This window comes from Pinus tabuliformis, chromosome J (assembly GCF_031772625.1).
Source record: "Pinus tabuliformis cultivar Carrire ecotype Pingquan chromosome J, CPIR1, whole genome shotgun sequence".
In the NCBI taxonomy this organism is placed as follows: Eukaryota; Viridiplantae; Streptophyta; class Pinopsida; order Pinales; family Pinaceae; genus Pinus; species Pinus tabuliformis.
The window spans coordinates 495,681,843-495,709,120 of NC_142295.1; the positions used below are offsets into that span (position 1 = coordinate 495,681,843).

Genomic DNA, 27,278 nt, shown 5'->3' on the forward strand with positions numbered 1-27,278 from the left:
ACTTAATAATATTTGTTAATATCATAATTTAAATATTATTTTTCAAAAATCACTGTTATTTGAAATTTTGGTCTCTACATTACTCTCTATTTAAGTCACCTATTATTTTTCAAAAATCACTGTTATTTGAAATTTTGGTCTCTACATTACTCTCTATTTAAGTCGTCTCTTCATTTGATCTTGATGATGATCCACACTGTTTCGTTTGAAATGCCTCACCAAACAATTCTGTTATTTGATTTCTACAAAAAAAACTTTTGGTCATTATAATTATAATTAATAATTAAACCATTCTAAATCAATATGGGGTAGTTGAAGTGGCATTGGCCATGGAAAATTAAATCTAAGTGAATTAGAAATCTTGGATTCAAATCTTGTGCTACCCTACCCCATAGCTAAGTGAATAATAGACATGTAAACCTTCCAAATTCTTTTAGATTCACAATAAATTTGATGGTTTATAAAATGATGAATTACTCAATTATAACAAGTTTTACCCACTCGTTAAAAATACATTGCCACCACTTTCTATATTTGAGCACTTCTCAACTATTAGAGTGTACCTTATTCTTATGGGCTAAAAGAATATTTGGTATTTTAGTAAAGATGAATTTTATTTTGTACTCTACAAAAGGCGACGGGTAGTACCAGCTTCTTTAAATGGTAGGGATATTATACGACTACAGCTTTCCATGCAAATTTGGTGTAAATAGGATTTGATACTGACTAACTACGGCAGCGAGAACAAAGGAAAAGGATCAGTACAGTAAGGAAGAACCCAGGAAAAGGATCAGTACAGTAAGGGAGATCGGTAAGCTGATCGATTTCCAAGCCGAGGGCTTATTTTCCCAGCTCAGTTATCATGTTGTTTGTTCATAATTTCGTTCGTTATGGGATCCACTCTGAAATTTTCAGGGCAGGGCTTTGATATCTATAATTTATTTAATATAATACAATACCAGGAGTGGGTGAATTCGATCCGTAGACATGTCGGACGAGGAGCACCACTTCGATCACAAGGGTGAATCGGGGGCTTCTAAGACATTCCCCCAGCAGGCCGGTACCATTCGCAAGAATGGTTACATTGTTATCAAGGGAAGACCTTGCAAGGTCAGTGCAGTGCTTTCTTTCGTAAGGAATGAATACATCATCAAGCTGTTATAATTCGAAGCCTCCCTTAATCTTTTTTCTTATTTTGAGGATTAAATTAAATTATTTGCTTGATTTTCGTGGTATCTGCCTTTGCATCCCTGCCTGATATGTTGAACTGATTGAAATCCAGGCGTAGCTTAATTTTTGGGGTTTATGTGGATTGTTCGGCGGTGCACTAAGTCATCAGGTTCATCAACAAAGAGGGAAAAATAGATATTAAATTATTTTTTAGTGAAGGCAAACAAATTATCTGAGTGCAACCCTTTTTAGGGGGCTGGTGCTATCGATGGCCACGGTTCTCTCTACTGTTCTCTGCTGTCTTTATTTGTTTCTTGTGAGATGTTAAAAAGGAATTCAAACGGCAGAGAAGTCTGCAAAAGGACAATAATCTGAGTACCAATTATGGCGTACTCTAGATACGGTTCTCTTGTGAGATGTTAAATAGGAATTCACACTGCAGAGAAGTCCTCAAAAGGACAAAAATCTGGGTATCAATTTTTGCGTACTCTAGTTCTTCTATGGACGTGCAAAACAATTCAGGCATTTTCATCTGCACAATATCATGTTAATGAATCATGCCCTGGTGAGGCATGCTGGAGAAAATATAAAATATCATTGATTGCTTCTGTCTATATTTTTTGGGATAAAGGGTAAATGTTTTTTGTAAATATGCGAGGAGTTATGAATCTCAACACCTCATTATCATTGAACGCACTTTATTGAGATGGTGATTAAACTGAGTCAAACTCATACACATAATCAGGGTTCTATTCTTGCTGGGGTCTGAACTTGGTTCGTTATCACGGTGACGCTCGTCTCAACCACTAGATCTCAACCTGATGGATGTGATCCTCAATCCTGCCCATACTGAAAAGAACACTCTAGATCCTAGGCAAACGGAGTTTCTACCATAATCCTTTAAAGCTCAAAATTGTTTCATAGTGTTTGTCAAAATACGCAGCCTTTAAATTTTAACCATAAAGGTGGGGTTGGTGTCCACTCTACACAAGGTGGCAGAGTATTCATGAGAGTGTGTGTGATGTGCTAGGTGAAATGGGTTAGTTTATCTTTAGACATCCATGTTTATTTATGTTGTTTTGTTGGTATTTAGGAAGGTCAAATCCTTTTGTTGAACTTTGTATATTAGATTTAGAGCTATATAATTTCTGTATTGGAATTTGGAATCGAGAACTCAAACGTAGTCCTTGAAGGACAGATATACTTTTGCAGAGGAATTTGTTTCAAGTAGACGTTCCTCGTCCGGATGTTGTGATGGTTCTTTACACAGTTTTGAACAAGTTGTGGTTGTTGAATATGTGGAATGGCTGGTGCAGATTCAATCTGTGATACAGAATGAGACAAATGCCCACAACATATCATTTTGTGTGCTGGATCTTTGACGAGGTTTCCCTTTAACAATATATTTCTATATACTTTTAAATCATGAATCTTGATTTTGAGCTTGGTTAATCAATCTGCATTAGATCAAAATGATAGTTTTCACTCTTAGCATCCTATATGTTACATTTTCATGTTCCAACCATGTTTTCCATCCTTTCCCTCATCATTTCAAGTTAGCTTTGGTTTACTGTTGTCTAGGACTTTTATCTTCTCTGTGTAAATGATAACGATGTGTGTGATTAATTATTTTAGTCCGTCTTATTCTTTCAATCTTCTTATGTCGTGTCAATTACCACTCCATATGCTTATGCCAAATAGTTAATAAGTTATTCTTATAAAAGTGGATGCCATCATTGGCTTTACTTTTCTTAGCTGGAAAAAATAAATATTATTATATTACAGGTTTATCTGTACAGATGAATTAATGGTAATTACAGAGTCCAAACCTGAGATATTCAATATCTTTTTAATTACAATATTTTCCAGAGATAAACCTTTGCGGACTTGAAGGCTCATCACATGCTATCTTTGAAACGAAAAAACATAGTTCAAATTTCACAGAAGGGTACAGACATATTGACTCCTGATATCTATCAGCTGACTCTTCTCATTTATTAGCAATGATTGGTAACTTAAAGTTGCTGTTGTTGCCGATGAAAGCGGTCATAGTTGCTAACATCTGAGTGAAAAATCTTTCGGGCTGCTCATATTACCTTGAATATGTCTGATGCATGAACCATCCAAATATTGGTCTAATGATATCCATTGCATGCTGCTACTGGGAGGCAGCAGTTCATTCCTGAGTCCTGACATTAGAGTGTACTTCAAAATCTGCTTAGAGGCAGTTTCTCCATTCTCTTTCACAGTTCTTCATAGATTTATTATTTATTTCTGTATCTGTGAACTGCAATATAATTTCTGTATTGTAATTGAGGTTTGAGGTGTCAATTCCAGTCCTCGAAGGGCATACATTCCTGCAAAGGATTTGGACTCATATCTACATTCCTAGGTCAGACGTCGCGATGCTAGTTTACAAATTTCTTATAAGTTGTGGTTGTTGAATATTCTGAATTGCTGATGACAGCTTCAACCTGTGATATGTAAGTTTTTGGATGCGGAAAGAATCGAATGCCATCAGCATATCATTTTGTGTCCAAGAATCTTGATGATGTTTCCCTTTTATAATATATTTCTATATACATTCTGAGCATGGTTTATCAATTAGCTTAGACCATTATGAAAATTTTCACTTGCAGCATCCTAGATGATACATTTTCTTGTTCCAGCTTGTGCCTTTCTCTCCTTCCCTCAGCATTTAAAGTCAGCTTTGGTTTGAATTAAATCTATTTCTGTTATCCTTTGAGTGGAAATGATAACAGAGGTTTGTGATTTATCCTTTGTCTGCCCTATTCATTTCATCTTCTTATGCTAATATGTGTGGATGACTACTCCATTGGTTTATACCAATTAGTTAAAGGTTTTGGTGAATCCTAAAAAGGTGGGATGCCATTGTTGGTTTTGCTTTTCTTTCGCTGGATAAAACATTTTAAAATATTATTATCTTACCGGTTCACCTGTACAAGTGCTAGCAATAGTCCAAACCTGAGATATCCAATATCTCTTTAATTGCAATTTTTTACGAAGATAAACCATTGACCCATTAGAAGTAACCATAAAAATACCGTTAACCCTTAGAATAGGACATATCTGGACTTTGAGAAATCATTATCAATAGTTGGTGGAAGCCTTAGAATAGGACCTGGCAATGATAGTCGGTGGATGACTAGTTCTTGACCAAAGGTCTGTGGAGGTTAGATGATCTGAGTTGGCATGCTGCTCATGCCCTCCCATCGAAGTTTCTTTTGTGTACTGCATTAAATTGCAAATTTCGTAATAGTGAGTTTCATTTTGAGGTTACAGTTATTCTTGTGTGGCTCCATGTTATTGTCCAAATTGATAGATCTGTTTTGTAAACTCTAGATAAGTTTAAGAAAGAATGAAAAAAAATTCTAGTCTCTAAATTCAGTTTTCACTCCCCAGCTTCTATATGTTTTCAGAATTAGTTTGCTTTGGAAATTTAGTCAGATTCTAGTCGTTATTTTAGCAGAGATAGATTTTTCAGTTAATAGCAGATTTCAGCAATACATTCACAGTTTCAGCCTATATTCAAGAAATTTCAGATTCTAGGTGTCTAATTACTTCTATCTATAACCTGAGGTTTCTATCAGGAACAGAACGATAGTATTGGAACACATGTGTGGCCACTTAGGAGTGTTACTTTTTAATACCAGGTCTGATTTATTTCTCTCCACAATTGTTTTATACCCAGACAAATATTTATGCTCAAATAAATTCTGAAATTGCTGAAAATAACTACACTAGTATTTATAACTTCACAATAAAATTATGCAGCAGAAATTAATAGGAAAACCGACCTCAAGACAGCAGGAATTTTCTGCCCAACCAATGTTCCCTCACTTTTATTATTCTGGAAATTATGGCCTTGACCCACAGAGAAATACATGGAAATTACAGCAATAAATTAAACCTGGAAACTGCCCTCTGGATTTTACCCACCAAAAGTGGGTGACCCGTAGGAGAAACTTTTCTCCTATTCATCACTTCTAGCTGGCAGCTAGCAACCCTTGAGAGCCACCTTGTAGCCGATGTGATGTGCTATTCATATCTCCGCCACCTGCATCAGTCATATGTCTCCTCACCCGTTTGCCAAGAGCACATGTTGGAAGGTGGATTTCTGATCAAAAGGTACTTTATTCATTTTGCAATTGGGTGCTTATGCTTGTTTGTATTTGGGCATTTTGACATGGATTATGGGGTAACTTGGAAGAAAGAAGGGTCTTGGCTGTGATTTTGTTACCTCACCTTAAATGGGGGGTCAATTGTAAATCTTAGTCCAGTGGGACCTCCTCTACTGGCCCAATGCGTATAGGAGGGGCACTACTTGGTAACTAAGTCACAGGATTCACCAGATTTGAAGCATGAGGTTCGAATTTAGATGAATTTAAAAGCTTTAATTCAGGTTCAACACAAATTTTGGTGGTTATTCAAAGTGTTAATAGAACACCCTACATATCGACACCAATTCTAATCGATAAACTATTAATGGAGGCGGGGGATCATGTGTAGAAATCTGACAGTGGGAGCAATTCGATGAAGAGATGCAACCTCGACAAGCTAGACCATGAAATTAGCCTTGGTGTTGACAAAACCAACTAGCAGTGCTTCAAAACCAACTACCAGTGCTTTAATGTATGTGCAGGGTACATACCAATGAAGAATCGATGAGTTACGTAAGGGTAGGTTTCGGCATGAGTTACATAGAGGTAGTTTACGGGAGTTACTGGTGTCAATGTGAAATTTGAATTAGGCAGGGCAAGTTATTGGGTTCTTGTAAAGTTAAACCATTTCAAATAATAAAATTAATTATATTTTAAATTATAAATTTTATACATATTAGAAATGGGTTCATGTTCTTATAAAGTTTATTAATTTGGTATATAATATATATTATAAATTAATAAATTAATAAGTTTGCATTTATAATATATAAATTTATTAATACTATATAGTAGATATAAATTATAAATTAATATTATATATTTTGAAAATGTGAAATATGTATGTAGTCAAACTTAATGGCGAACCTTATCCAAACCTCATCACTAAATTTGAATTCGAATCGAACTTTATTGTTGTTGAACTCAAGCTCGAACCCGAACCATTTGACATTGCTTGGGAAGCTATGATTGAGATAGCATAGCCCCATCTCTCCCTAGTCCATACTTACCACTTTCCATCTTACATTATAACCCCTTATTCCACCTCCCTTCTTTGGGTTCAATTGACCATTGTTCTAATGGTATTTGGTAACCACACATCCTCATACTTAGGTAGGGCTGGGAAATGCACCTTGGGAGGTTGATGCAGCTAAAAGAAACAAAAAGAGCATATGATAGCCACAAGAAAAACAAAAGAAAAACCAAAATGCAAAAGGTGGCTGGAACTTACAAATTAGCACATGGGCAAAAGCCAAGCATGAGCTCTACCTTTCTCATATGGCCATCACTCAGTTCTTGGGCCAATGTTTCCCTATCCAATAGAATACAGGAAACCTTGCATGTCCTAACCTCTCATGGGTGATGCACTGCCCCATCCTAAGGGGGTAATAATTGTTAGACATCATACAAAGCAAGCTCTCATTCCTTGAGCTATGAGAAATAATACATAGAAGAATCAAGAAAAAGTAAAAGGCATTTAGAGGGGTGGAAAAACAAACGCCAAGGTAACTCATGGATCCACAATTGCTCCCTACTCACATCTATATACTGAGGATGAGGTATTTCATCTTTTCCAGTCTCTTTGATCATGACACTTGGCCATGAAGTCTTTTCCCCTCCGTTCCATCATTATTCACATGGCACCGATTAATTGAAGGGTGGACCAAGGACATGTCACCTCCCCTTAGGGCTTGAGAGCACCTAATAGAATCATCTATTAACCACTCCTACCTAAGGAGCTAACACCATTACATGACTAAGGCCATAATTTTGGAAGAGAAGCCTTATATGAAGTGTTAATTTGCCCATTTCTTTCAAGTTTGGTTCACTTAGATGCAATAATGATTGCTGTACCTAATGGTGAAGGTTACAACATTGGATATTGTGTGTAATAGGTAGTTGGTTCCATCTATAGGTCGAGCAACTTAAATGAGGTCCAAGTTGTCCAGAGGGACATATTGACACTCATAGGTGAGGCGTTGAGAGCCATGGGACTTCGGACAGTTGCATAACGTCATTTGTATCTATGGGCACCTTCAACACCCATAGAGTTTTTGCACTTTGCGCTATATCATTTATGGGTTGATGCACTTGGACCAGCATGCCTGCAGTTGGCTTTAACAGTACTACAGAGTTGGGCAGTTGATCCATGGCCCATATGAGGTTTGTCTCATGCCTGGAGACATGGGACGACTAACACCATCTTCAGTGCCCTCAACGTTGAAGCAGAATCAGGCTATTCACCATTGAAGACCCATGGGATCCATATTTGTGCCCCAAGCCTAAAGCTGGGGCCCACAGAGGATTTTGCTGGAGATCTAGGGTCCCACCCATAGAACATGATTTTAGAGGGCCTCTATGTTGAAAATACTGAGAGGGGAGGTGGATCAATATTTCTTTTCAATTGTTTACTTTTACTAGTTAGATCACTTATATTTAAAACACAAAATAAACAATAAGAATAAATGATTTCATCAATTTCTTCAATAAATAAAGTACAATATATATAGGGCTCCAACCCCAGATGAAGACACCGATCTTCAATCTCCTAGGCTCCAAATTGTATTTTCCGCACAGACTTGGACTTCTAAGGCTCCAACCTTGTCAATTTTGAGGCACCAACCTTTAGGGCTCCAACCCTATTTTTGGTGTAGGCTCCAACCTGGTCTCTTGAGGACACCGATCCTCTAGGGTTCCAACCCTATCCTCCAAGGCACCAACCTTGAGTTTCGGAGCACTGACTCCAAGGACACCAATCCTATGTTTGCTAAGCACCAACTTGGACTTTCCAAGGCACCAACCTTGTCAATTTTGAGGCACCAACCCTAAGGGCCCCAACTCTATAGCTTTAGTCTGTCAAGATATGTTTGGTTGTATTTCACGGCTCCCAATTTCTTCTTCAACGAGCCCTGTCAATCTTCAGCAATGCCTCCTCTTAGTCTCTACGTTACTTCATCAATGACAACTTGTCTTCACATGAATGAGTTTTCACAACTCTTCATATTGCCCAAACAGAGTCTGCAGAGTTACCTCATGATGATTTCAAATAGGCATCATGATCTCCAATAATGTCTCCAAGATTTGTTGAATCTTTTCAAAAAGATATCTTCAATAGGCTGCGCTAAGCCTCAATGTCTGCACAAAACAATTCTCTGTTTTGAGCCTCTGTTCTCACTGTTGCGGTAACTGCTTCAGAGGCTTGCGATATCTTACTTCCAAAGAACAACCTCACAAACACTTCAATGTTGGTGTTGTCTACTGCTCTCTTCAAACGATGACATATGAAACCTTGTTTTGCTGGTCCAAGGTCATACAGATCATAGGTCATATTGATCCGATAATTAGTCTTTCCACAAATCCGAGATAGCGGTACAAAACTGCGTTGTTAAACGAACCTTCACAGAGCTATTCTTCAGGTTGCGTTTTGTACTTCTTCTATAGATTAATTCATCATAGGTCTGAGCCTTTCAAAGATTAACCCAATAAAAGAATTTATTTTTTCTGCTTGACCTTCAGCTTCCTTTCTTTTGTTCCTTCAAGTTCATGAGTTGTGAACTGTCTCTTCTTCTCTGTGATGGATGCATGAGATCAATCCTTGAGGTGAAACATGACTTGTATTTATACGATTCTTCACTAATAACCAAAAAGACACGTTCATTGGAGGAGAGCCCGACTTGTGCATGAGGTGGCACATTAAGAAATATATTGGAGGGGCCTTTTGTTAATATTCAACCAATTATAACATAGACTTGTTATTTATGGAAATCACATGGTAACATAGGAGATGTTATACCCACATTGGAGGTTCATTTATTTAATCCTGCAATCACAACTTCATGAAAATCAAAGGTTTTTCAAGTTGTGCACATCCTCTGTCTTCCGATATCAACATCACCGATATTCACATATTGCCCCTACTTCCGATGTAGCAGATGCGATATTTAATAAACTGTTTTTGATAAATTAATCAGGTCCATAACTTTATCGCAATTAGAGGTTTTAATGTGACATCCCTTTAAGACTTGTGATACGAAAGTTCCGATACGGCGAATGCGATATTATATGAGAGCTTGTTATATTGAAGCGATCGGGTCCGCATTTTATATTGCAATTGGAGATTTTAATGTGACAAACCTTTAAGACTTGTGACGTGAAAGTTCCGATATGGCAGATGCTATATTATATTAGGGCGTGTTATATTGGAGCGATTGGGTCCGCATCCTATATCTCAATCAGAGATTTTAATGTGACAAACCTTTAAGACTTGCGACACGGTGGATGTGATATTTCAATAAAACTGTTTGGATAGTCTTATCGGGTCCGCAACATATGTCGCAATCGGAAATTTCAACATGATAACAACTTTAAAAAGACTTGCGATGTGGCAGATGCGATGTTATATTAAGGCGTATTGTAATGGAACCATCGAGTCCACAACTCATATCACAATCGGGGATTTCAATGTGACAAGGCTTCAAAAAAGAACTTGCGATGCAGTGGATGCGATATTATATTGAGTCATGTTATAATGGTTCAGTCGGGTCTGCAATACATGCGTTGTGAACTTTTGTTAAAAGGTTTCCACAGTTTATTACTCTGATTGGGTTCTTTTGTTGGATATTTTTGCCGATATCACTATTGGGTTCTTAGCTCCTCCGATGTCATTGTTTTCTTCCTTTCGACTCTTACTCTTGGGCATATGCGATTTTGACTCTTACTCTTGGCATATGCGATTTTTTCACAAGTCTGCTTTTTCTTGGCTTGTCATTCCTCTGGCTTCTCGTCACTCCTATGACTTCCGATAGCTCTTATTTGATGGCTTTCGATAAACTGCTTCTCTCGCTCTTGTTCTTGACTTCCAATGGCTTCCTTGATGGATTTCCTCCTTGGGTCTACTGCTTCTATTTCGTCTGTATATATATACTCAATCCATATGTTGTATTCAATCCTTGGGTCCTCCATCTCATCATATCATCATATATCATCTTCTTGATATGGCGTCTTCATAGCAACTTTCATCACTATTTGAGCATTATGATCAATGGGCAACATCACGTATCACAAGAATTTGCCATAAAAAACATTGCCATATTGACATCAATGACAACTTGGTTTATCCATTGTCAATCTCCCTCCCAGTGCGAGTCGGTTGTGTATCGAACTCGTGACCTATGCCTTGATACCACTTGTTGGGAATCATGATTGCCATTAGACCAAAACCTGTAAGTGTTAGTCAACGATCACATTTCCAGAGTTAAGGATCCATGAGAGGTATTTAGTCCATGTTGTGAAACACAATAATTAATTAAAATTAATTACTGTACTTTTCCTAACTTAAACTTAGGAAATAAATCATAACAACACTTACTCCTCTCAAGTAAACACCTAAAGAGGCAATTTGACATCTTCTGCATCCTAAGACACCAAGCCTATGCAAAAGCTCTTGTCCAAGCTAATAACATCAATAGGAGCACCAACAAAGCCTTAATTATTGGCCACACAAGATGGGGGAGAGCTGAAAATCAAAAGTAGCTCTTTGTGGAGGAAGCTTCAGTTCTATTAATGGAAAACAAAAAATGAAGTGATCATTTCTATGATGAAGAAGAGGACCATCTTGTACCTCAAAGCCAAAGAAGAGAGGTTGAGGAACAGGACCAATGGGATAATCCATTTGCAAGAGATAGGATAGGGGAACCTAGTGGGTACTAACAAGAAGTTTAAGAGGGGAATCTTGTAATTCAAAGGGTTAATAAGAAGATTACTATTCCTAAGTTTGATGGGGTGAATGGCATTATTAAGCCTAGAGCATGGATTGGGAAGTTTGGTCATTCCTTTAGACCAAATCCCATGGTAGATTTTTAGAAAATCTAGTGTGCCATGGTATCTTGATTCTTGAAGGGACCATTGTTTGATTGGTGGTAGATTATTGTGTTGCAAGATGGATGATGATTATGATGATGGTGTTGTCAATACATAACCACTTGAGAAGGGCTTCTATTTGCATTCTCTCCATAGTTTTTTAGGCCTATTCCCAAGAAGATTACTTTGAGGCCATAAAAATTATGTGGTAGTAGGTTACGATGGCATATTACTCTAAAGAGTTTCGTCAAGCAAGTTTGTTGGTTGAAAGGAAATCCCCTATGCAAGTGGTTGCGATGTTATTGATGGATCGAAGGAGTTCATCAGGGGTATGTCAAGGTTTTAAAGCGTAGTACCCTAGAGGTGGCCATCCTAAATGCACAAGTTTATTTGAAATTTGTCATGAGTCAATTTGCAATAAGTTCAATGTTCAAACTTCTCATAGCAGTGGAAGTTGACCCCAAGGACAATGAAACCCAACTCCTCTTTAGTGTCGAATATCGGCCCATCAAAAGCTAGAGTATTGAACCTTAATGTTCTTGTTGTTTTACATTCAAAGGGGTTTTCTACACTTGTAAAGAAACCTGGTCCAATGGCACAACTTCAAGACCCTTGGAAAGATTCAGATGATTGACCTTGTTGATGATCGAGTTTGTTGGGGGTTTATCGAGTATCTGACCTTTGTTGATTTTTGGGTAGCATCAGATGTGCTCTAGCTCTGAAATTTTGTGGACGGGCTAGAACATATGAGATCTCCAAGACCCATAAATCATTTGGTGAAATTCCAACCAGATTGTATTTTATTAAAATAATTAATATTTTTAATGGGGTTCCTAAGTCTAACCTTAGGAAAATTAAAATATTAATGGGTATTATTGAAAATATGGGTGAGAAGCTTCTAAGAGACGAGGATCAAGTCTAATTAAATCTTAGCCGTTGATTAGAGACTTAATCTCAGTCATTGATTTCTCAACAGGAAAAGTATAAATGGAGTTTTGGGGTTAGTTGGAGAAGACACACAGAGAGATTGAGGAAATTGATTTTCTGAGGTGAGAAGTTCTCAGGAGGAAAATCAATTGAGAAGATCTCTTGCAGGGAGGGGAAGTTCGGCAGAGGGACTTTAGTCCAAGGTCGAGAATACATAACAGAGAGGCAGAGCAACACCAAGAGAGACAACGCAGCTCCAGGAGAGATAACGCAGCTCCAGAAAAGGTGACGCATAGGCTAGAGGAGCTGACGCAGTCACTTAGAGGCAACGCTGGGGTTTCTTTGAGGCAGAGAGAGCAGCAGTTCAACAAATCGATTTCAGAGTCGAGAAGGCTCATTGGGAGGGTGACGCTGTTCTAGTGCAGAGCTTGGAGCAGCCATCGTTGCCTGGCATTAGGGACAACACTGTCACCTGTGGGGGTTGTTCATCCAGTTGCTGGATTTGCCAAAATATCTGTCTTCAGATAGAGGTACTCCTGCTGGGTTTATTCTCTGTTGGGTGAGTCGGATTTGGCACCCTACTTGTATTCAGAAATCTGCTTAATAATAAAACCCTCATATCTACTGCACCGGTTTCCCGCATTGGGTTTTTCCGGGGATGTATAGTCCAAAAATAAGTATGTCCGTTGTGTGTTTCTCTCATTTATTGTTTCAATACTTGATCTAAATATTGGTGTAGGTTGCAGTTTATTTGCATTAATATCTTTTGAACATTTCTGAAAATAATTTGTTAAATGAAGAACACAAGTAGGTAATGCAAATCAATTTACTGCAGTAGGATCTCTGACTTGTTCGATTCAGAAATTTTCACATGGTATCAAAGCAATTGGAGATCAAGGAGGACTGAAGCCGTCAATGAAAGGACAAAGGAAAATTTGTGCTGAAGACAACTGTCTCGAGACATTGTTGCTGCAGAGGGCAGCACAGTGGTTACTAGGCCAGTGCAGAGACTGTTGAGTCTCGTTTTTCTGGTTGCCAGGGCTAGAGGTGCAGCGCAAACTTTCATCTAAAGTTGCTGGTGGGGTGCTGATTCTATTGGTGCAGAACAATACCTAGTAGGGCAGAAGCAAAGTAGAGGGAGTCAGTTCCTCAGAAGATTTCTTACCAAGAAATCTAGATCCAGTGCTGAGCAACAACAAAGAGAGATCATAGAGGAGTGATTCGACAGTGGTTGGCAAAAGGATTTCCGTGAAGGAAATCGAAATTCAGAGGGAGCTTGTTACTTAGAGGATTTATAGTGCCAAATAAATCCAGATTTGAGTTTTGTTGGGGCAACAAAGAAAGAGGGAGAAGAGAACCAATTCGACATTTATTTGGCAAAGATGGCAGCCACATCTCCAGGAAGGAGGTGGGGTGATTTAGAGCTGTAGTTCGAAAGAACTACAATGGGGTAGGATCCTTGAGGTGCTCAAACTCTTGGATCACATACCGCTATGAGAGCCCTTAACGACAGTAGCAAAATGACGAGAGTCAGTTGGTGCGATGGATGATGGAGCAATAGTGGAAGAGCTAGAGTGCCAAAGTCTGAAGCAGTGTAGTGGAGTGTTGCAGTAGTGCAGGAAGCACAAAGCAAATACAATAGCAATGCAGTAGCATCAGAGGGTTAGCACAAATTAGCAGCAGAGGTAGCCTCAGCATCCAGGGACATCCTAACTGACCAGCATGTCAGCGTTTGGGTGGCTTTTTAGTTGCTTACTTCTCAGCAATTGAGTTGCAGTGCAATAGTTAGCAGTGGCAGTGCTATGGGCAACATGATGCAACATATTGAGAGGGAGTTGCAGTACAGATGTAGCAGTGACAGTGGCAGTGTCATGGGCAGTAGTACAGATTGCAACAATGCAGTGGATGAGGGGAAGCAGGCCGAGCATCAACAACGCAAAGGACCAATGCCGTGGATCAGTGTGATACTTCTGCTGGGAAGTATTGCTAGAGCACATTCCTCACTAAGAGGGAGTGTTGATTTTTGGGTAGCATCAGATGTGCTCTAGCTCCGAAATTTTGTGGAGGGGCTAGAACACATGAGATCTCCAAGACCCAGAAATCGTTTGGTGAAATTCCACCCGAATTGTATTTTATTAAAATAATTAATATTTTTAATGGGGTTCCTAAGTCTAAACTTAAGAAAATTAAAATATTAATGGGTATTAATGAAAATATGGGTGAGAAGCTTCTAAGAGATGAGGATCAAGTCTAATTTAATCTTAGCCGTTGATTAGAGACTTAATCTCGACCGTTGATTTCTCAACAGGAAAAGTATAAATGGAGGCTTGGGGTCAGTTGGAGAAGACACGCAGAGAGATTGAGGAAATCGATTTTCTGAGGTGAGAAGTTCTCAGGAGGAAAATCAATTGAGGAGATCTCTAGCAGAGGGGCAGTTTGGCAGAGGGACTTCAGTACAAGGCCAACAATACAATAGCAGAGAGGCAGAGCAACACCAGAAGAAACAGTGCAGCTCCAGAAAGGGTGACACATAGCTAGAGGAGCTAACGCAGTCACTTAGAGGCAGCGCTGGGGTTTCTGTGAGGCAGAGAGAGTAGCAGTTCAGCAAATCGATTTCAGAGTCTGGAAGGCTCACTGGGAGGGTGACGCAGCGCCTAGAGGAGGTGACGCAATTCCAGCGTAGAGCTTGGAGTAGCCATCGCTGCCCAGCACTGGGGACAACACAATCACCTTTGCGGTTTGTTCATCCAGTTGCTGGATTCACCAAAATATCTGTCTTCGGATAGAGGTACTTCTGTCGAGTTTATTCTCTGTTGGGTGAGCCGGATTTGGCACCCTAGTTGTATTCAAAAATCTGCTTAAGAATAAAACCCTCATATCTGCTGCACCAATTTTCCTGCATTGGGATTTTCCAGGGACGTATAGTCCAAAAATAAGTGTCCTTTGTGTATTTGTCTCATTTATTTTTTCAGTACTTGATCTGTATATTGGTGTAGGCTGCAATGTATTTGCATTAATATTTTCTGAACATTTCTTAAAATAACTTGTTAAATGAAGAACACAAGTAGGTAATGCAAATTAGTTTTACTGCAGTAGGATTTTTGATTTGTTCGATTCAGAAATTTTCACAACCTTGAGGGTAATAAGTAAAGTGAAGGGGAGAACCATGATGACCCTAATTGATTTTGGCAACACTCATAACTTCATAGACACAGTTGGTGACTTTTGTGGGTCTACAAGCTGTCCCATTACAAAATGTCTAGGAATCGGTGGCCGATGACATTGCGATTGGAGTGAAAAGGGATGATCAAAGTATGATGTTGCAGTGTTACAACTTTGATTTTTATGTTGCGGGCCACAGCTCTAGTAGGGGTTGGTATGGTGGCGGCAACTAATCATTGTTAGAGGGTTGCAATTGAGTGCAAACAGAATGTCCAAACAACTTACTAATGGCTAACTATGTTCTATTTTCTAGTGTAATTCCATAAAGGACTTGCATGGTAGGGTCAAGACTTAAAAACAACAATCAAAAAGGAGTTGCAACAACTTATTGATGAATTTGCAGATGTCTTCCATGATCAGCCCCATGGGATTTTGTTAGATAGATGACAAAACATATTGAGTTGAAACTAGGGTCCAAACCAGTCATTATTTCTTAATGTTATGCCCAGAATGAAAATATGTTTTAATCTTTACCACACTTTTTGGCAGGCACCACAAACATGCCATGTTCAGAAAGATTTGTGGCATAACATCACAACAGCAAAGAGGGTAGCTGTGCACAGAATTTGATGCAGCCAGATTTTTTGAGGGATCCAATGGTGATTGTTAGAAATGAGACATGCCCATGTGTAAAGTCACTATATGCACACTCGTGCTAGCCCATAAATCATTCCTTTAGTTCCTGGTAACAGAATGGGACATAATTTTATATCTGATAGCGGCTATGATTGATTGGTTCCTACCATGCAAATATACTTGGTAGAATGAAAACAACTGATCATGCACATCATAGTTTTTTCTCTTTTCTTTGTAAATGAAAAGCATCCTGTCCTTATCTTTACCAAGTACTATTGTTGTGATTATATATATGAAGATGCAGTGGAAAATATCTGGGAAGGACAACATTTCATGATTTATTTTATTTTATTTTTAAGTTCTGTTTTTCTGTGTTTTCTTTTTGAGTATATGGCAGTGAAGTGTGTGGAATACATAACAATATACTTGGGTGGGTGAAAATGAGTGAGTGGAAAAGTGTTAATTTTAGGTATGTTCTATGCTTAGAGCAATTTATTTCAATTTTGACAGTTAGCTCAATATCTTTTCCAGATTAGCAATCACATCAGCATTAGAGTAAACTGCAGATAGAACATAAACATAAATCGCAGAAGACAAGCCAAGACAAGAGGACACAAGATGTGGCGCTAGCCAGGGACAAACCCCAATGTGGGGAAACCCTTGATCAATTCTTCTTATATGTTCTTCAATAGTTCAGCAGAGAGAGAGAAGAGAGAGAGATAATACATTTACACCAGAAGTCAACACTTTGACTTTATCTAGAAGATCATTTCTAAGAAGATAATACATGAGATTAGTTGAAGATATGCTGCTTCAATTGATTCTCCAAGGTGACTCCTTCACCTATCATTGTGCTGCACCTCATCATCATGTTGCACCTAACCGTGCTGCACCATACTGCACCCATCATCACAACGCTGCATCTCATCATGCTTTACTAATCATGACTGTACCCATCACTGTATTGCATCTCCTCTTGCTGCACTATGCTGAGCTCTTCATTGCACTATGCTGCACCCAAATGCATGCTGCAATACCTCAGCATCTTGTTGCTGCTTCCATCACATCATGCTGCTCTATGTATCACTGTGCTGCATGCCTGTTACTGTGCACTATGCTGCACTATCATACAGCTGTAGTATACCATGTTGCTTCTTCCATCACAACATGCTGCACCCCTTTTCATTCATTCATGCTGTCTTCAGCACCTTACTGTCCCATGCTGTCCACACACCTTATTCCATTGTGCTGCACCTAAATATCACTGTGCTACACCGAAGTCAAACTTTAATCCTCCATGCTGCTGGCTATGGCCTGCGGCCTAGCCCAGCAACAAGACAACCCAACTATCTTTAAATCTTCTCTTGCACACTCAGCAATTAAGGTACATGAGACCCCTCCTAAGACTGCAGTCTAGAACAGTGTTAAGGTCTTCACCATAACTTCAACTTGACTGCATTTAGGGAAACTTCAATATAACAGCGTACATGACTATTACCTAGAACCAAGACAGCATATAGGGCAGCTAGATCCATGACAACATTTAGGTCTCTCTTCTAAGTCTGTGTTTTAGGTGGCATCTTCTTTAGGCAGCGTAGCTTCTTCTTACCCAAGACAACAACTATGTTTAGGGCATCTCCTTTCCCTTTAGTCCTGTGGCTAGGGCATTCTGCCTTCATGACTGTGTTAGGGACAACGTTAGGTTCTTTATGACTGTGCCTTGATCTTGTAGAGAACAGCAATTAGGGCATCTCTTAGCCCTGCGTTTCCCACACTGTTCTTCCAATTATGACAGCGTATTAAGATCAGATCAAGGTTCTCTTCTTGTTGTGTTTGAGGGTTTCTTTTAGGACAGCGTTAGGGCTGTTAGGGCTTCTCTATACCAGCGTTGAACCCTATCCTTGCTGCGATATAAGAGCCTCCTTTTTGGGCAGCGAAGATTCTTCTCCATGAATGTAGATGAGGGCAGCGTATAGATCTCTTTATCTAGGGCTAGGGCAAACCTCCTAGATCAACGTATTCTCTTAGGGATTCTTCCTTCCATTAAAACCCAAACGAATGGAGAGGAAGAGATCACAAGAGAGTTGTGTGTGTGTCCAAATGACTTTCAAGGCACCTATATTTATACTAAAACGTTGAGCACATGTGGGGTTTATTTGGTTGCTGTCCAACCTTGACGAATTGTCCCATAACACAAATAAATTCATATCTCCATGAATACATATCAGAATCGGATGATCTTTAGATCAATCCTACACCTTTTGATGAGAGGGATCCAAGAAAAATATCAGCTGGCATTAATAAGATGACCCACATGCAGTTTGGCCCTAGTTGCCAATTTTAACACTCCCTCTCAACTAGGGAGAACTCCATCCACTGATCCATCTGCCAGACTGTACTATCTCTGTCATCAGTGCTCTGCTTTGCTCTGCTGAACCATGAAAAAGAAGAATTGATCGAGAATGTCTCATACCATTCTCTACTGACCCAAAGTCAATTTTATTGATCGCAGATCAATATCACAAGAGAGTGTCGCAAATCACTCATACTGAGCCCAGATCAATGGAGGTCATCTTAGCATAGGGAGTACAGTAGATACAACGATGCGTCCATCGATAGTACTACTATGGTCCCTAACCCCATTTCCCTGCTCATTGATCAAATGAGAGGTACTTCCCATGAGTCCTAGACTACATGGGTAGGATGCCTCAACAAGAGAACCAATCATCCTGTCCATAAGTCGCCTCGAGGTATCACAGCGGAAGGTTGAGCCATTCACTCTATACACAACACACCATTAGGGGAGCGTGAGTCGCCCTATGGTCGCGTGTTGCTCCAGTAAGTACCCCAAGCCCCTCGGAGCTCCCAGAGCTCAATGCATGCAACATGCAGGACCCTTATAAGAAGGTCTCTTAACGACTCCAAGTCATTCGAGAAAGTCACAAATTTTACCTTTCCCCGGCGCTTAGACAGAATGTCTGCGACTTGTACATCAGTCTCAATGCGATGGAGCCTCCTCGCTCATCTACGTACCATATCCCAGATAAGGTAGTATCTGATGTCTATATGCTGGAGCAATTATAGAATACATGATTCCTCGATAATTGAATCCCTCTCTGGTTGACACAGAAGATCATGGTGGTATCCATCATGTGTACAAACAACTCACTAAAGAGCTCCCGCAACCAGGCAGCTTCACACAAGGTCATACTCGTAGCTATGTATTCAGTCTCAGCGGTGCTCAAAGCAACCGTCTTCTGCTTCCTGCTCATCCAGGATATTGAGCAGAACCCAAAGAGAATCAACACTCAGAAGTTCTCTTGAGATCCTCCACACTGCCTGCCTAGTCAGCATTTGAACAGTCATGCAGCTTCATATTTCCGGCAGTGTATCTCAATCCATGAGAGATTGTGCCCCGAAGACATCTCAGAAGATTCTTGGCACCAATCCAGTGTGGCTCAACCATATATGAGCTCGTCATGCTAACTGCAAAACATATATTCGGATGGAAGTTCACCAAGAACATCAATGCAAATGAGTTTATGAAACTCAGAGGCATTTCCCAAATCTGGTCCGGCATCACCACCATATAACTTTTGAAAGTTAAGCTCCATCGAGGTAGTCGCGGGCTTGTTGTTCACCATTTCAAATCTGGAATCCAACTCCCTCTTACTTCTGCAAATGAGAGGGTCTGCACCTGTCAGAAATAGGTCGTCCTCAAAAGGTGCCGATATGAGAGGTCTATCATCCACAACCTTCGAGCAATTGTTTGGATCGACTTCAGTCCTAGTGAATATTAGCTTCATCAGACAACTATCAATCCTTTCATACTATGCTCGGGGTGTTTTGCTTCAAGCCATAGAGGGCTTTCTTCCACTTGAGATTCCTGATCATGAATCTCAAACTCCTCGCGTTGTTCCAAACTTGTGGACCTGCTACATGAGGGGAATAGTCCCCTTGTAAGATTTTCCTACGGTACATCTCAGACATGTACCTTCATGCTCTTCTTGAATTTAGGCATCTGAGTCACCATCTGACTCACATCGGGTAGGGCCCCATAAGTAGACCTTCGGTGCTATAGATGAGATGTGTCAATTGACATGGTCTCCAATGGACCATCCTGCAACTTGATACAAATTGCCAACCCTGAACTCATGAGTAAAAGCATCTTTGAAAATTCTATTTTCAAACACGTACCTTTCCATCGATGAATGCCACCTTGAAACCTTTGACTTCCATTGCCGAAATGGGCACTAGGTTCTTGCGATCAAGTACATAAAAGAGTTTTTGTAAATGAATCGAGTTACCCTCGTTCAATTGAGGGGTAACATTTTCTACACCCTTTCCGGGATAGGTGGCATCGCCTCCAAGTATAATCCCACAATTGTTTCAATCTCTTACCAAATTCGAGAGAGCTGTTAGGATATTCCGACACATAGGAAATAGTTAAGTTCAACTTGGTCTAGTATAGAGTTAGGTAAAGTGTGTTTCTTTACCGTTGTACATTTTGTAACTTACAATCCGACGGTCACGATATGTAGTGATCCGACGGTTCACTCTCTCCTCGGTATTACCGACACTTGATCCGTGGCTTGACACCCGATTGGTCCATGAGTTCTATTTAAAGCGCATGGAGGGTCATTGTTCGGGTAATCCGTCTATGAGAGAAAGCTTATGTAAATTTTCATTCTTTGATTAATAAATTTCCTGAAGTGGCCACGTTGGCTCAGGCCGTGGACTGTTTCCCTCTTTGAGGGTTTTAACCACGTCAAAAATACTGGTGTATTGATTTGAGATCTGGTTGTGAGCGGTGTCCTTTTGGTGTTCTTTCTGAGGAACTTACCCTGTAAATTCCTACAAGAGCACCCTTCTATCTGATGAAGTGCCATGAAGCACTATAATCAATAAGCTAGCTTTCCATAGAATCTGAAGGAGAGGGCCAATTCAAGATAATGCTTCTTTATCTTATCAGAAACAACATTTGATTCTTCATACCTGGGGTTTGTTGCTTTCCTTGAAGAGTCGGCCGTTTCTTTGATGACCTGCATTACCTGTCATTCCTCCGATCATTGAAGATGTCCCTGGAATGATTGTTATCTTCATTAAGAGATGTCTCCCTGCCATTCGGACACTCCTTCGCATATCTGCCTTTCCTTTCACCCTGAGATCCAGACTTCCCATTGAAGTGATCTGTAGGTAGGCCATCAGAAACTTCTGCTGCACCATTCTAATAATATACTCTGCTTCGACTTCACCCTTGGTGAATTTGAAGAGGGATGAGGAATCCATTGATCCTTTTGTCCTTTCCCAATTGTCTTCGGCGATTGCTCTTTCACTCTTGCTGGGCTTTGTCTTCACCTTAGCTCCGATACCATGTTAATTTTAGGTATGTTCTATGCTTAGAGCAATTTATTTCAATTTTCACAGTTAGCTCAATATCTTTTCCAGATTAGCAATCACATCAACATTAAAGTAAACTGCAGATAGAACATAAACATAAATTGCAGAAGACAAGCCAAGACAAGAGGACACAAGATGTGGTGCTAGCCAAGGACAAACCCCAATGTGGGGAAACTTTTGATCAATTCTTCTTATATGTTCTTCAATAGTTCAGCAGAGAGAGTGTGAGAGAGATGACTTACATTTACACCAGAAGTCCACACTTTGACTTATCTAGAAGATCATCTTTAAGATGATACATGAGATCAGTTGAAGATATGCTGCTTCAACTGACTCTCCAAGGTGACTCCTTCACCTATCATTGTGCTGCACCTCGTCATCAAGCTGCACCTCACCGTGCTGCACTATGCTGCACCCATCATCACAATGCTGCATCTCATTATGCTTTACTAATCATGACTGTACCCATCACTGTACTGCATCTCCTCATGCTGCACTATGCTGAGCTCTTCATTGCACTGTGCTGCACCCAAATGCATGCTGCAATACCTCAGCATCCTGTTGCTGCTTCCATCACATCATGCTGCACTATGTATCACTGTGCTGCACCCGTGTTACTGTGCACTATGCTGCACTATCATACAGCTGTAGTATACCATGTTGCTGCTTCCATCACAACATGCTGCACCCCTTTTCATTCATTCATGCTGTCTTCAGCACCTTACTGTCCCATGCTGCCCACGCACCTTATTCCATTGTGCTGCACCTAAATATCACTATGCTGCACTGAAGTCAAACTTTAATCCTCCATGCTGCTGGCTATGGCTTGCGGCCTAGCCCAGCAGCAAGACAACCCAGCTATCTTTAAATCTTCTCTTGCACACTCAGCAATTAAGGTACATGAGACCCCTCCTAAGACTGTGGTCTAGAACAGTGTTAAGGTCTTCACCATAACTTCAACTTGACTGCGTTTAGGGCAGCTTCAATATAACAGCGTACATGACTATTACCTAGAACCAAGACAGCGTAGAGGGCAGCTAGATCCATGACAGCGTTTAGGTCTCTCTTCTAAGTCTGCGTTTTAGGTGGCATCTTCTTTAGGCAGCGTAGCTTCTTCTTACCCAAGACAGCAACTATGTCTAGGGCATCTCCTTTCCCTTTAGTCCTGTGGCTAGGGCATTCTGCCTTCATGACTGTGTTAGGGACAGCATTAGGTTCTTTATGACTGTGCCTTGATCTTGTAGAGAACAGCAATTAGGGCATCTCTTAGCCCTGCATTTCCCAGACTGTTCTTTGAATTATGACAGTATATTAATATCATATCAAGGTTCTCTTCTTGCTGTGTTTGAGGGTTTCTTTTAGGACAATGTTAGGGCTGTTAGGGCTTCTCTATACCAGCATTGAACCCTATCCTTGCTGCGATATAAGAGCCTCCTTTTTGGGCAGTGAAGATTCTTCTCCATGAATGTAGATGAGGGCAGCGTATGGATCTCTTTATCTAGGGCTAGGGCAAACCTCCTAGATCAGCGTATTCTCTTAGGGATTCTTCCTTCCATTAAAACCCAAACGAATGGAGAGGAAGAGATCACAAGAGAGTTGTGTGTGTGTCCAAATGACTTTCAAGGCACCTCTATTTATACTAAAACGTTGAGCACATGTGGGGTTTATTTGGTCGCTGGCGACCTTGACGAATTGCCCCATAACACAAATAAATTCGTATCTCCGTGAATGCTTATTGGAATCGGATGATCTTTAGATCAATCCTACACCTCTTGATGAGAGGGATCCAAGAAAAATATCAGCTGGCATTAATAAGATGACCCACATGGAGTTTGGCCCTAGTTGCCAAGCTTAACAAAAAAGAATGGAGGTGGATGGTCCACTGGTGCAAATTTTTGTTCTGTCTTGGCAGTCTTTCCGGCACCTAGTCAACAGGGAATGAAACCTGCAGAAGTTTGGTACCTGAGCATTGGAAAGGACCACTTTGATATGAATGTAATAACGAAAACAAATCATTAATTGAGCCATCAGATAAAAAATGGACAAAATCCCATAATACAGTGTCCAAACGGACATAAATATATTTAATAAGAATGAATGATACACTGATAATCGGAAGGTAGTGAATCATACTCTTTATACTAGTTTCCAACTTTCCAAGAGACACTGACCTCTTTTAAGGGATGGAACCTTATGTCATAATAATTATTATGTTCGTTACAGGGCAGTTGAGAGAAGAAACAGAATGTTAGTAAACCAAAAGGAGAACTCCAGATACAACCAGTCTGCATCCTAGACAGGAAGGTTACTGTTTTTGGGAATAGAGACATCAGGAAGGTAAAGGTCTGTAAAGGAAGTTCCAGGGCACTTGCAAGCAAGTGGAGTGTGTTCTAAGGCAAAGCCAGATGCATGCTATAGGGAAGGGTAGTTCCAAACAAATGTTGGGTATAGACAATACATATTGCCATATGTTCACTTAACAAAGGCAGTGCAGGGTAAACACTGAAAGAAGTTGACTTTGACAGAACACTGTAGGTGTGTAGTTACCTGAATTTTGGTTCTGTAGCTTATGTGTAGCTTGTTTCACTTTAAAGCAACATGGATTGGAATTTGAAGAAGGGAAGGCTTGCATAGCTATGGTTGTGTTGGATCTTATCCATTGTGATATTTTCGGACCAATGAAGCCTTCCTCTGGTTTCTGCTGCAAGGTACTTCTTACTTCTTGTAGTTGATTTCTATAGGAAGATGCAGGTACATTTTTTGAAGAAGCCTAATGCTTTTGTTTAATTTCAAGTGGCGCAACTTGCAAGGCAATAGTAAAAATGAAGCAAGTAGAAAAATAGGACTCCTCTGATCAAATAATGGAGGAGAATTTTCTTCTAATGAATTTGTTGATTTCTCAAGAAGGGATATAGACTCTAGAGGTAGTTCAAAACAAATAGTGTGAGGTAGTTCCGAACAAAAATTGGGCAGAGGTGGTAGATATTGTGGTATGCTTGCTTAACATACATTCTACAAAGGAACTACAAGATATACTCTGGAAGATGTGGGGTCTGACAGAAAACTGTAGGTGTTAAGTGTCTTTAGAGTGACTGGTTTTTTAAGCTTATGTTTTGATTCTAGATGAAAAGAGGAGTAAATCAGATCCAAAATTCAGAACATTCATGTTTATTGGTTATAGTGATCAATCAAAGGCTTACAGTTTGTTGGATTTTTGTACTAGCAGTGTAACCATAAGTAGGATGCTATTGTAGATGAAAATCAGGTATATATCATTGTGTTTCAGATCTGAAACTTGATGATAACTGAAGTTTTATGCTAAAAACTCAGCGGAGCTGCAAGGATGCATGACAAACATCTGGAGTTGAAGTGCAACGAGCACATGGCAATGATGAAGTTGAAATATCTCTAAACAGGGAAGAGGTGGGGTTAATCTGGAGGTTAGAACAGAGAACACCAGTCACCAAAAGTGGTACTACCCTACATTTGAGGAAGTGAGGGAGGATGAGATCCCACAGCCTAGAGAAAATAGCTAAGTGAGAGGAGTTAAGCAAGGTGTGCAAGAAGTTTATTTTGCTTGGTCTGTGTTGTAAAATTTTTTAAACCCCAATATCTTGAAAATGAAGAGGGTAAGGATGGAAGGAAGAAAATAAACATTCATGGTTAGGTTAGTTAGCGCAAAAATGGATATATTTAGGTTAGTTATAGTCATGGCAATATAATTTGGTTGGTGAATTTGTCAGTGGGTTGCAAAAAGTGGTAAGTGTAAAAATTAGCCACAAGAGTTGCAGTATGTAGGTATGAGTGATCTTTTGAATATGGCTATTTACAGGTTAAGGCAGTGTTTGAACTTTGAAGTCCTGGTTTTTGAAACAAATATTCTCTGCTGCCTTGTTCTAGAAAAATATAATTTATGGGAGTTCCAAACAATGTTATTAGAATTGGATAGGCCAACCCTAAAAACTGGAATCGGTAAACAACCGGATGCAAAATGCGGTCGACTAAAAGATATATATATATATATATATAATATTCAGAATTTAACTTAAAAAATATATTCATGTACATTATGCAAAATTTTAGGGTTTTAAAATTCAGATAGTGAAGGGGTTTAGAATCTAACCTGTCATTTTCAGTTTGAATGGCTTGTTCTCCTTGGAAACTCCCCAGAACCAGGGTGACTGGCTAGTTCAGCAGGTTCCAGTCCAGTTCTGCTAACATTGGTTCAAATAAACCTATATGCTTATGAGGTTTGTATTTGAAATTTTAAGTGAACATTGACATTAATTCAGCTAATGTGTCAATAAATAGATAGGTGGTTGGTGACTTAGCATTTTTGGTATCAACCCAAAGAATGTCATGTAGTGAGCTTTAGTTCTCACTTTGTCGTGGGATCAAAAGCTGATTTTTGGAGTACAACTGAGAGGTGCATGTGAGATTGTGGACAGCTGAATTGAGAATCTCCAGCACGTTGACTTCCACTATTACCATTTTCAGTTGCTAATCAGAAGTAAAACTATTAAGCTGTATCATTGCATAGTTCAGAGAAAGTTTGCAGGACATTTTCACGACTCACTTGGTCTGGATAAGTTCGTAATCTTTTTTGGGATAAACATTTGTTTCCAATATGAGCTTTTTGGTTTGGGTGTGGGGGAGGGAATAGTGTAATTAGTCTACTGCTCATATTTACGATGCCCTTTATTATACCTTGTACTTTTGAGTTAGTGGATGAAAAACATGAGCCAAGTAATTAATTAAGTCACATGTATATTTAGTTACATTATTAGTGGCCAGATCTATCACTAGATATTATCTTTTTCATATTCCCTTGTTGAATAATATCAAGTATCTATTTTATTTGTAGCTAAAATGCATAATATTGTGTGGGTGCAATTTTATATTTTCAAAGACATTCAAATAATGCTTTCTGGACCATGGACAGTGCCTTTGATCCAGGGTGCTGGCTTATCTCTAGAACAGCAAAATCCAAATAGTTTAAAACTTCAGAAAAAGATGAGCTGCAGATCCATGATTAATAAGCAGATCCATATATAAACAATACTAAATTGCAGAAATGTCTTTCTTCTTGGTTTTTACTTTTCAGGTTAAGGATTTGAGTTTCTGAAAATGTTGAAGAACTTTCAAATAAACTGGGCAAAAAATTCATTTGAGGTTAGTGTGGCAATTTTGGAAATGGATTTTTCCATGGACATTCTGGATTATAGTCAAATGTTTACTTCAAAATGTTGAAACTGCTAGAGTTTCCCAGGGTGAGTTTTATTGGATCTGTTCCCACAAGAAGCTGCTCAAAGAACTCAAAATTTGTAGCCAAATGAATGTTTGTGGGACTAAATCCACGATTGAGTTGAGAAATGTTGAAATACATGCTGTATGTGCCTTACATCTAGTTTGTTTAGTACATAGTATTCAAAACCGGAACCGGTGACTGGACCAGTCCACTTATCAAACCAGGTTTTAAATTGGAACAGGTCAAACCGAGACTCGTTAGATCTCAATGAACCTATTTTAAAAAAAAATACATGAAATGATTATTTTTTAATGATTTTTTTTTTTTAAGATATAAAACCATGATTCCAAACCATTAGGGTCAAAATATGCAAAGTTTGCTCATCTATATACCATTTAAAGGTGAATATATCAGATGACACCAAATGAAATACATATTTTAATTTTAGGTATGTTTTATGCTTAGAGCAATTTATTTCAATTTTCACAGTTAGCTCAATATCTTTTCCAGATTAGCAATCACATCAGCATTAAAGTAAAATGCAGATGGAACATAAACATAAATCGCAGAAGACAAGCCAAGACAAGAGGACACAAGATGTGGCGCTAGCCAGGGACAAACCCCAATGCGGGGAAACCCTTGATCAATTCTTCTTATATGTTCTTCAATAGTTTAGCAGAGAGAGAGAGAGAGAG

General features: G+C 39.4%; 1 protein-coding gene across 5 annotated transcripts in view; it reads left to right on the forward strand.

Moving 5' to 3' along the window:
- The first annotated feature begins 645 nt into the window (after nucleotides 1-645).
- The window catches only part of LOC149227959 (eukaryotic translation initiation factor 5A-4-like), a 66,805-nt gene continuing 40,172 nt past the window's right edge, over nucleotides 646-27,278 (forward strand). For 3 of the 5 annotated variants that reach the window (XM_089378006.1, XM_089378007.1, XM_089378009.1), the window contains exons 1-2: nucleotides 646-811; nucleotides 963-1,110. In XM_089378006.1, the coding sequence (XP_089234132.1) occupies nucleotides 988-1,110 (123 nt within the window). In that variant the 5' untranslated portion in view covers nucleotides 646-811; nucleotides 963-987. Of the gene's footprint in view, nucleotides 812-962; nucleotides 1,111-26,439; nucleotides 26,508-27,278 lie in introns of those variants that run through there. The other 2 variants (XM_089378005.1, XM_089378008.1) reach the window with 2 other exon arrangements.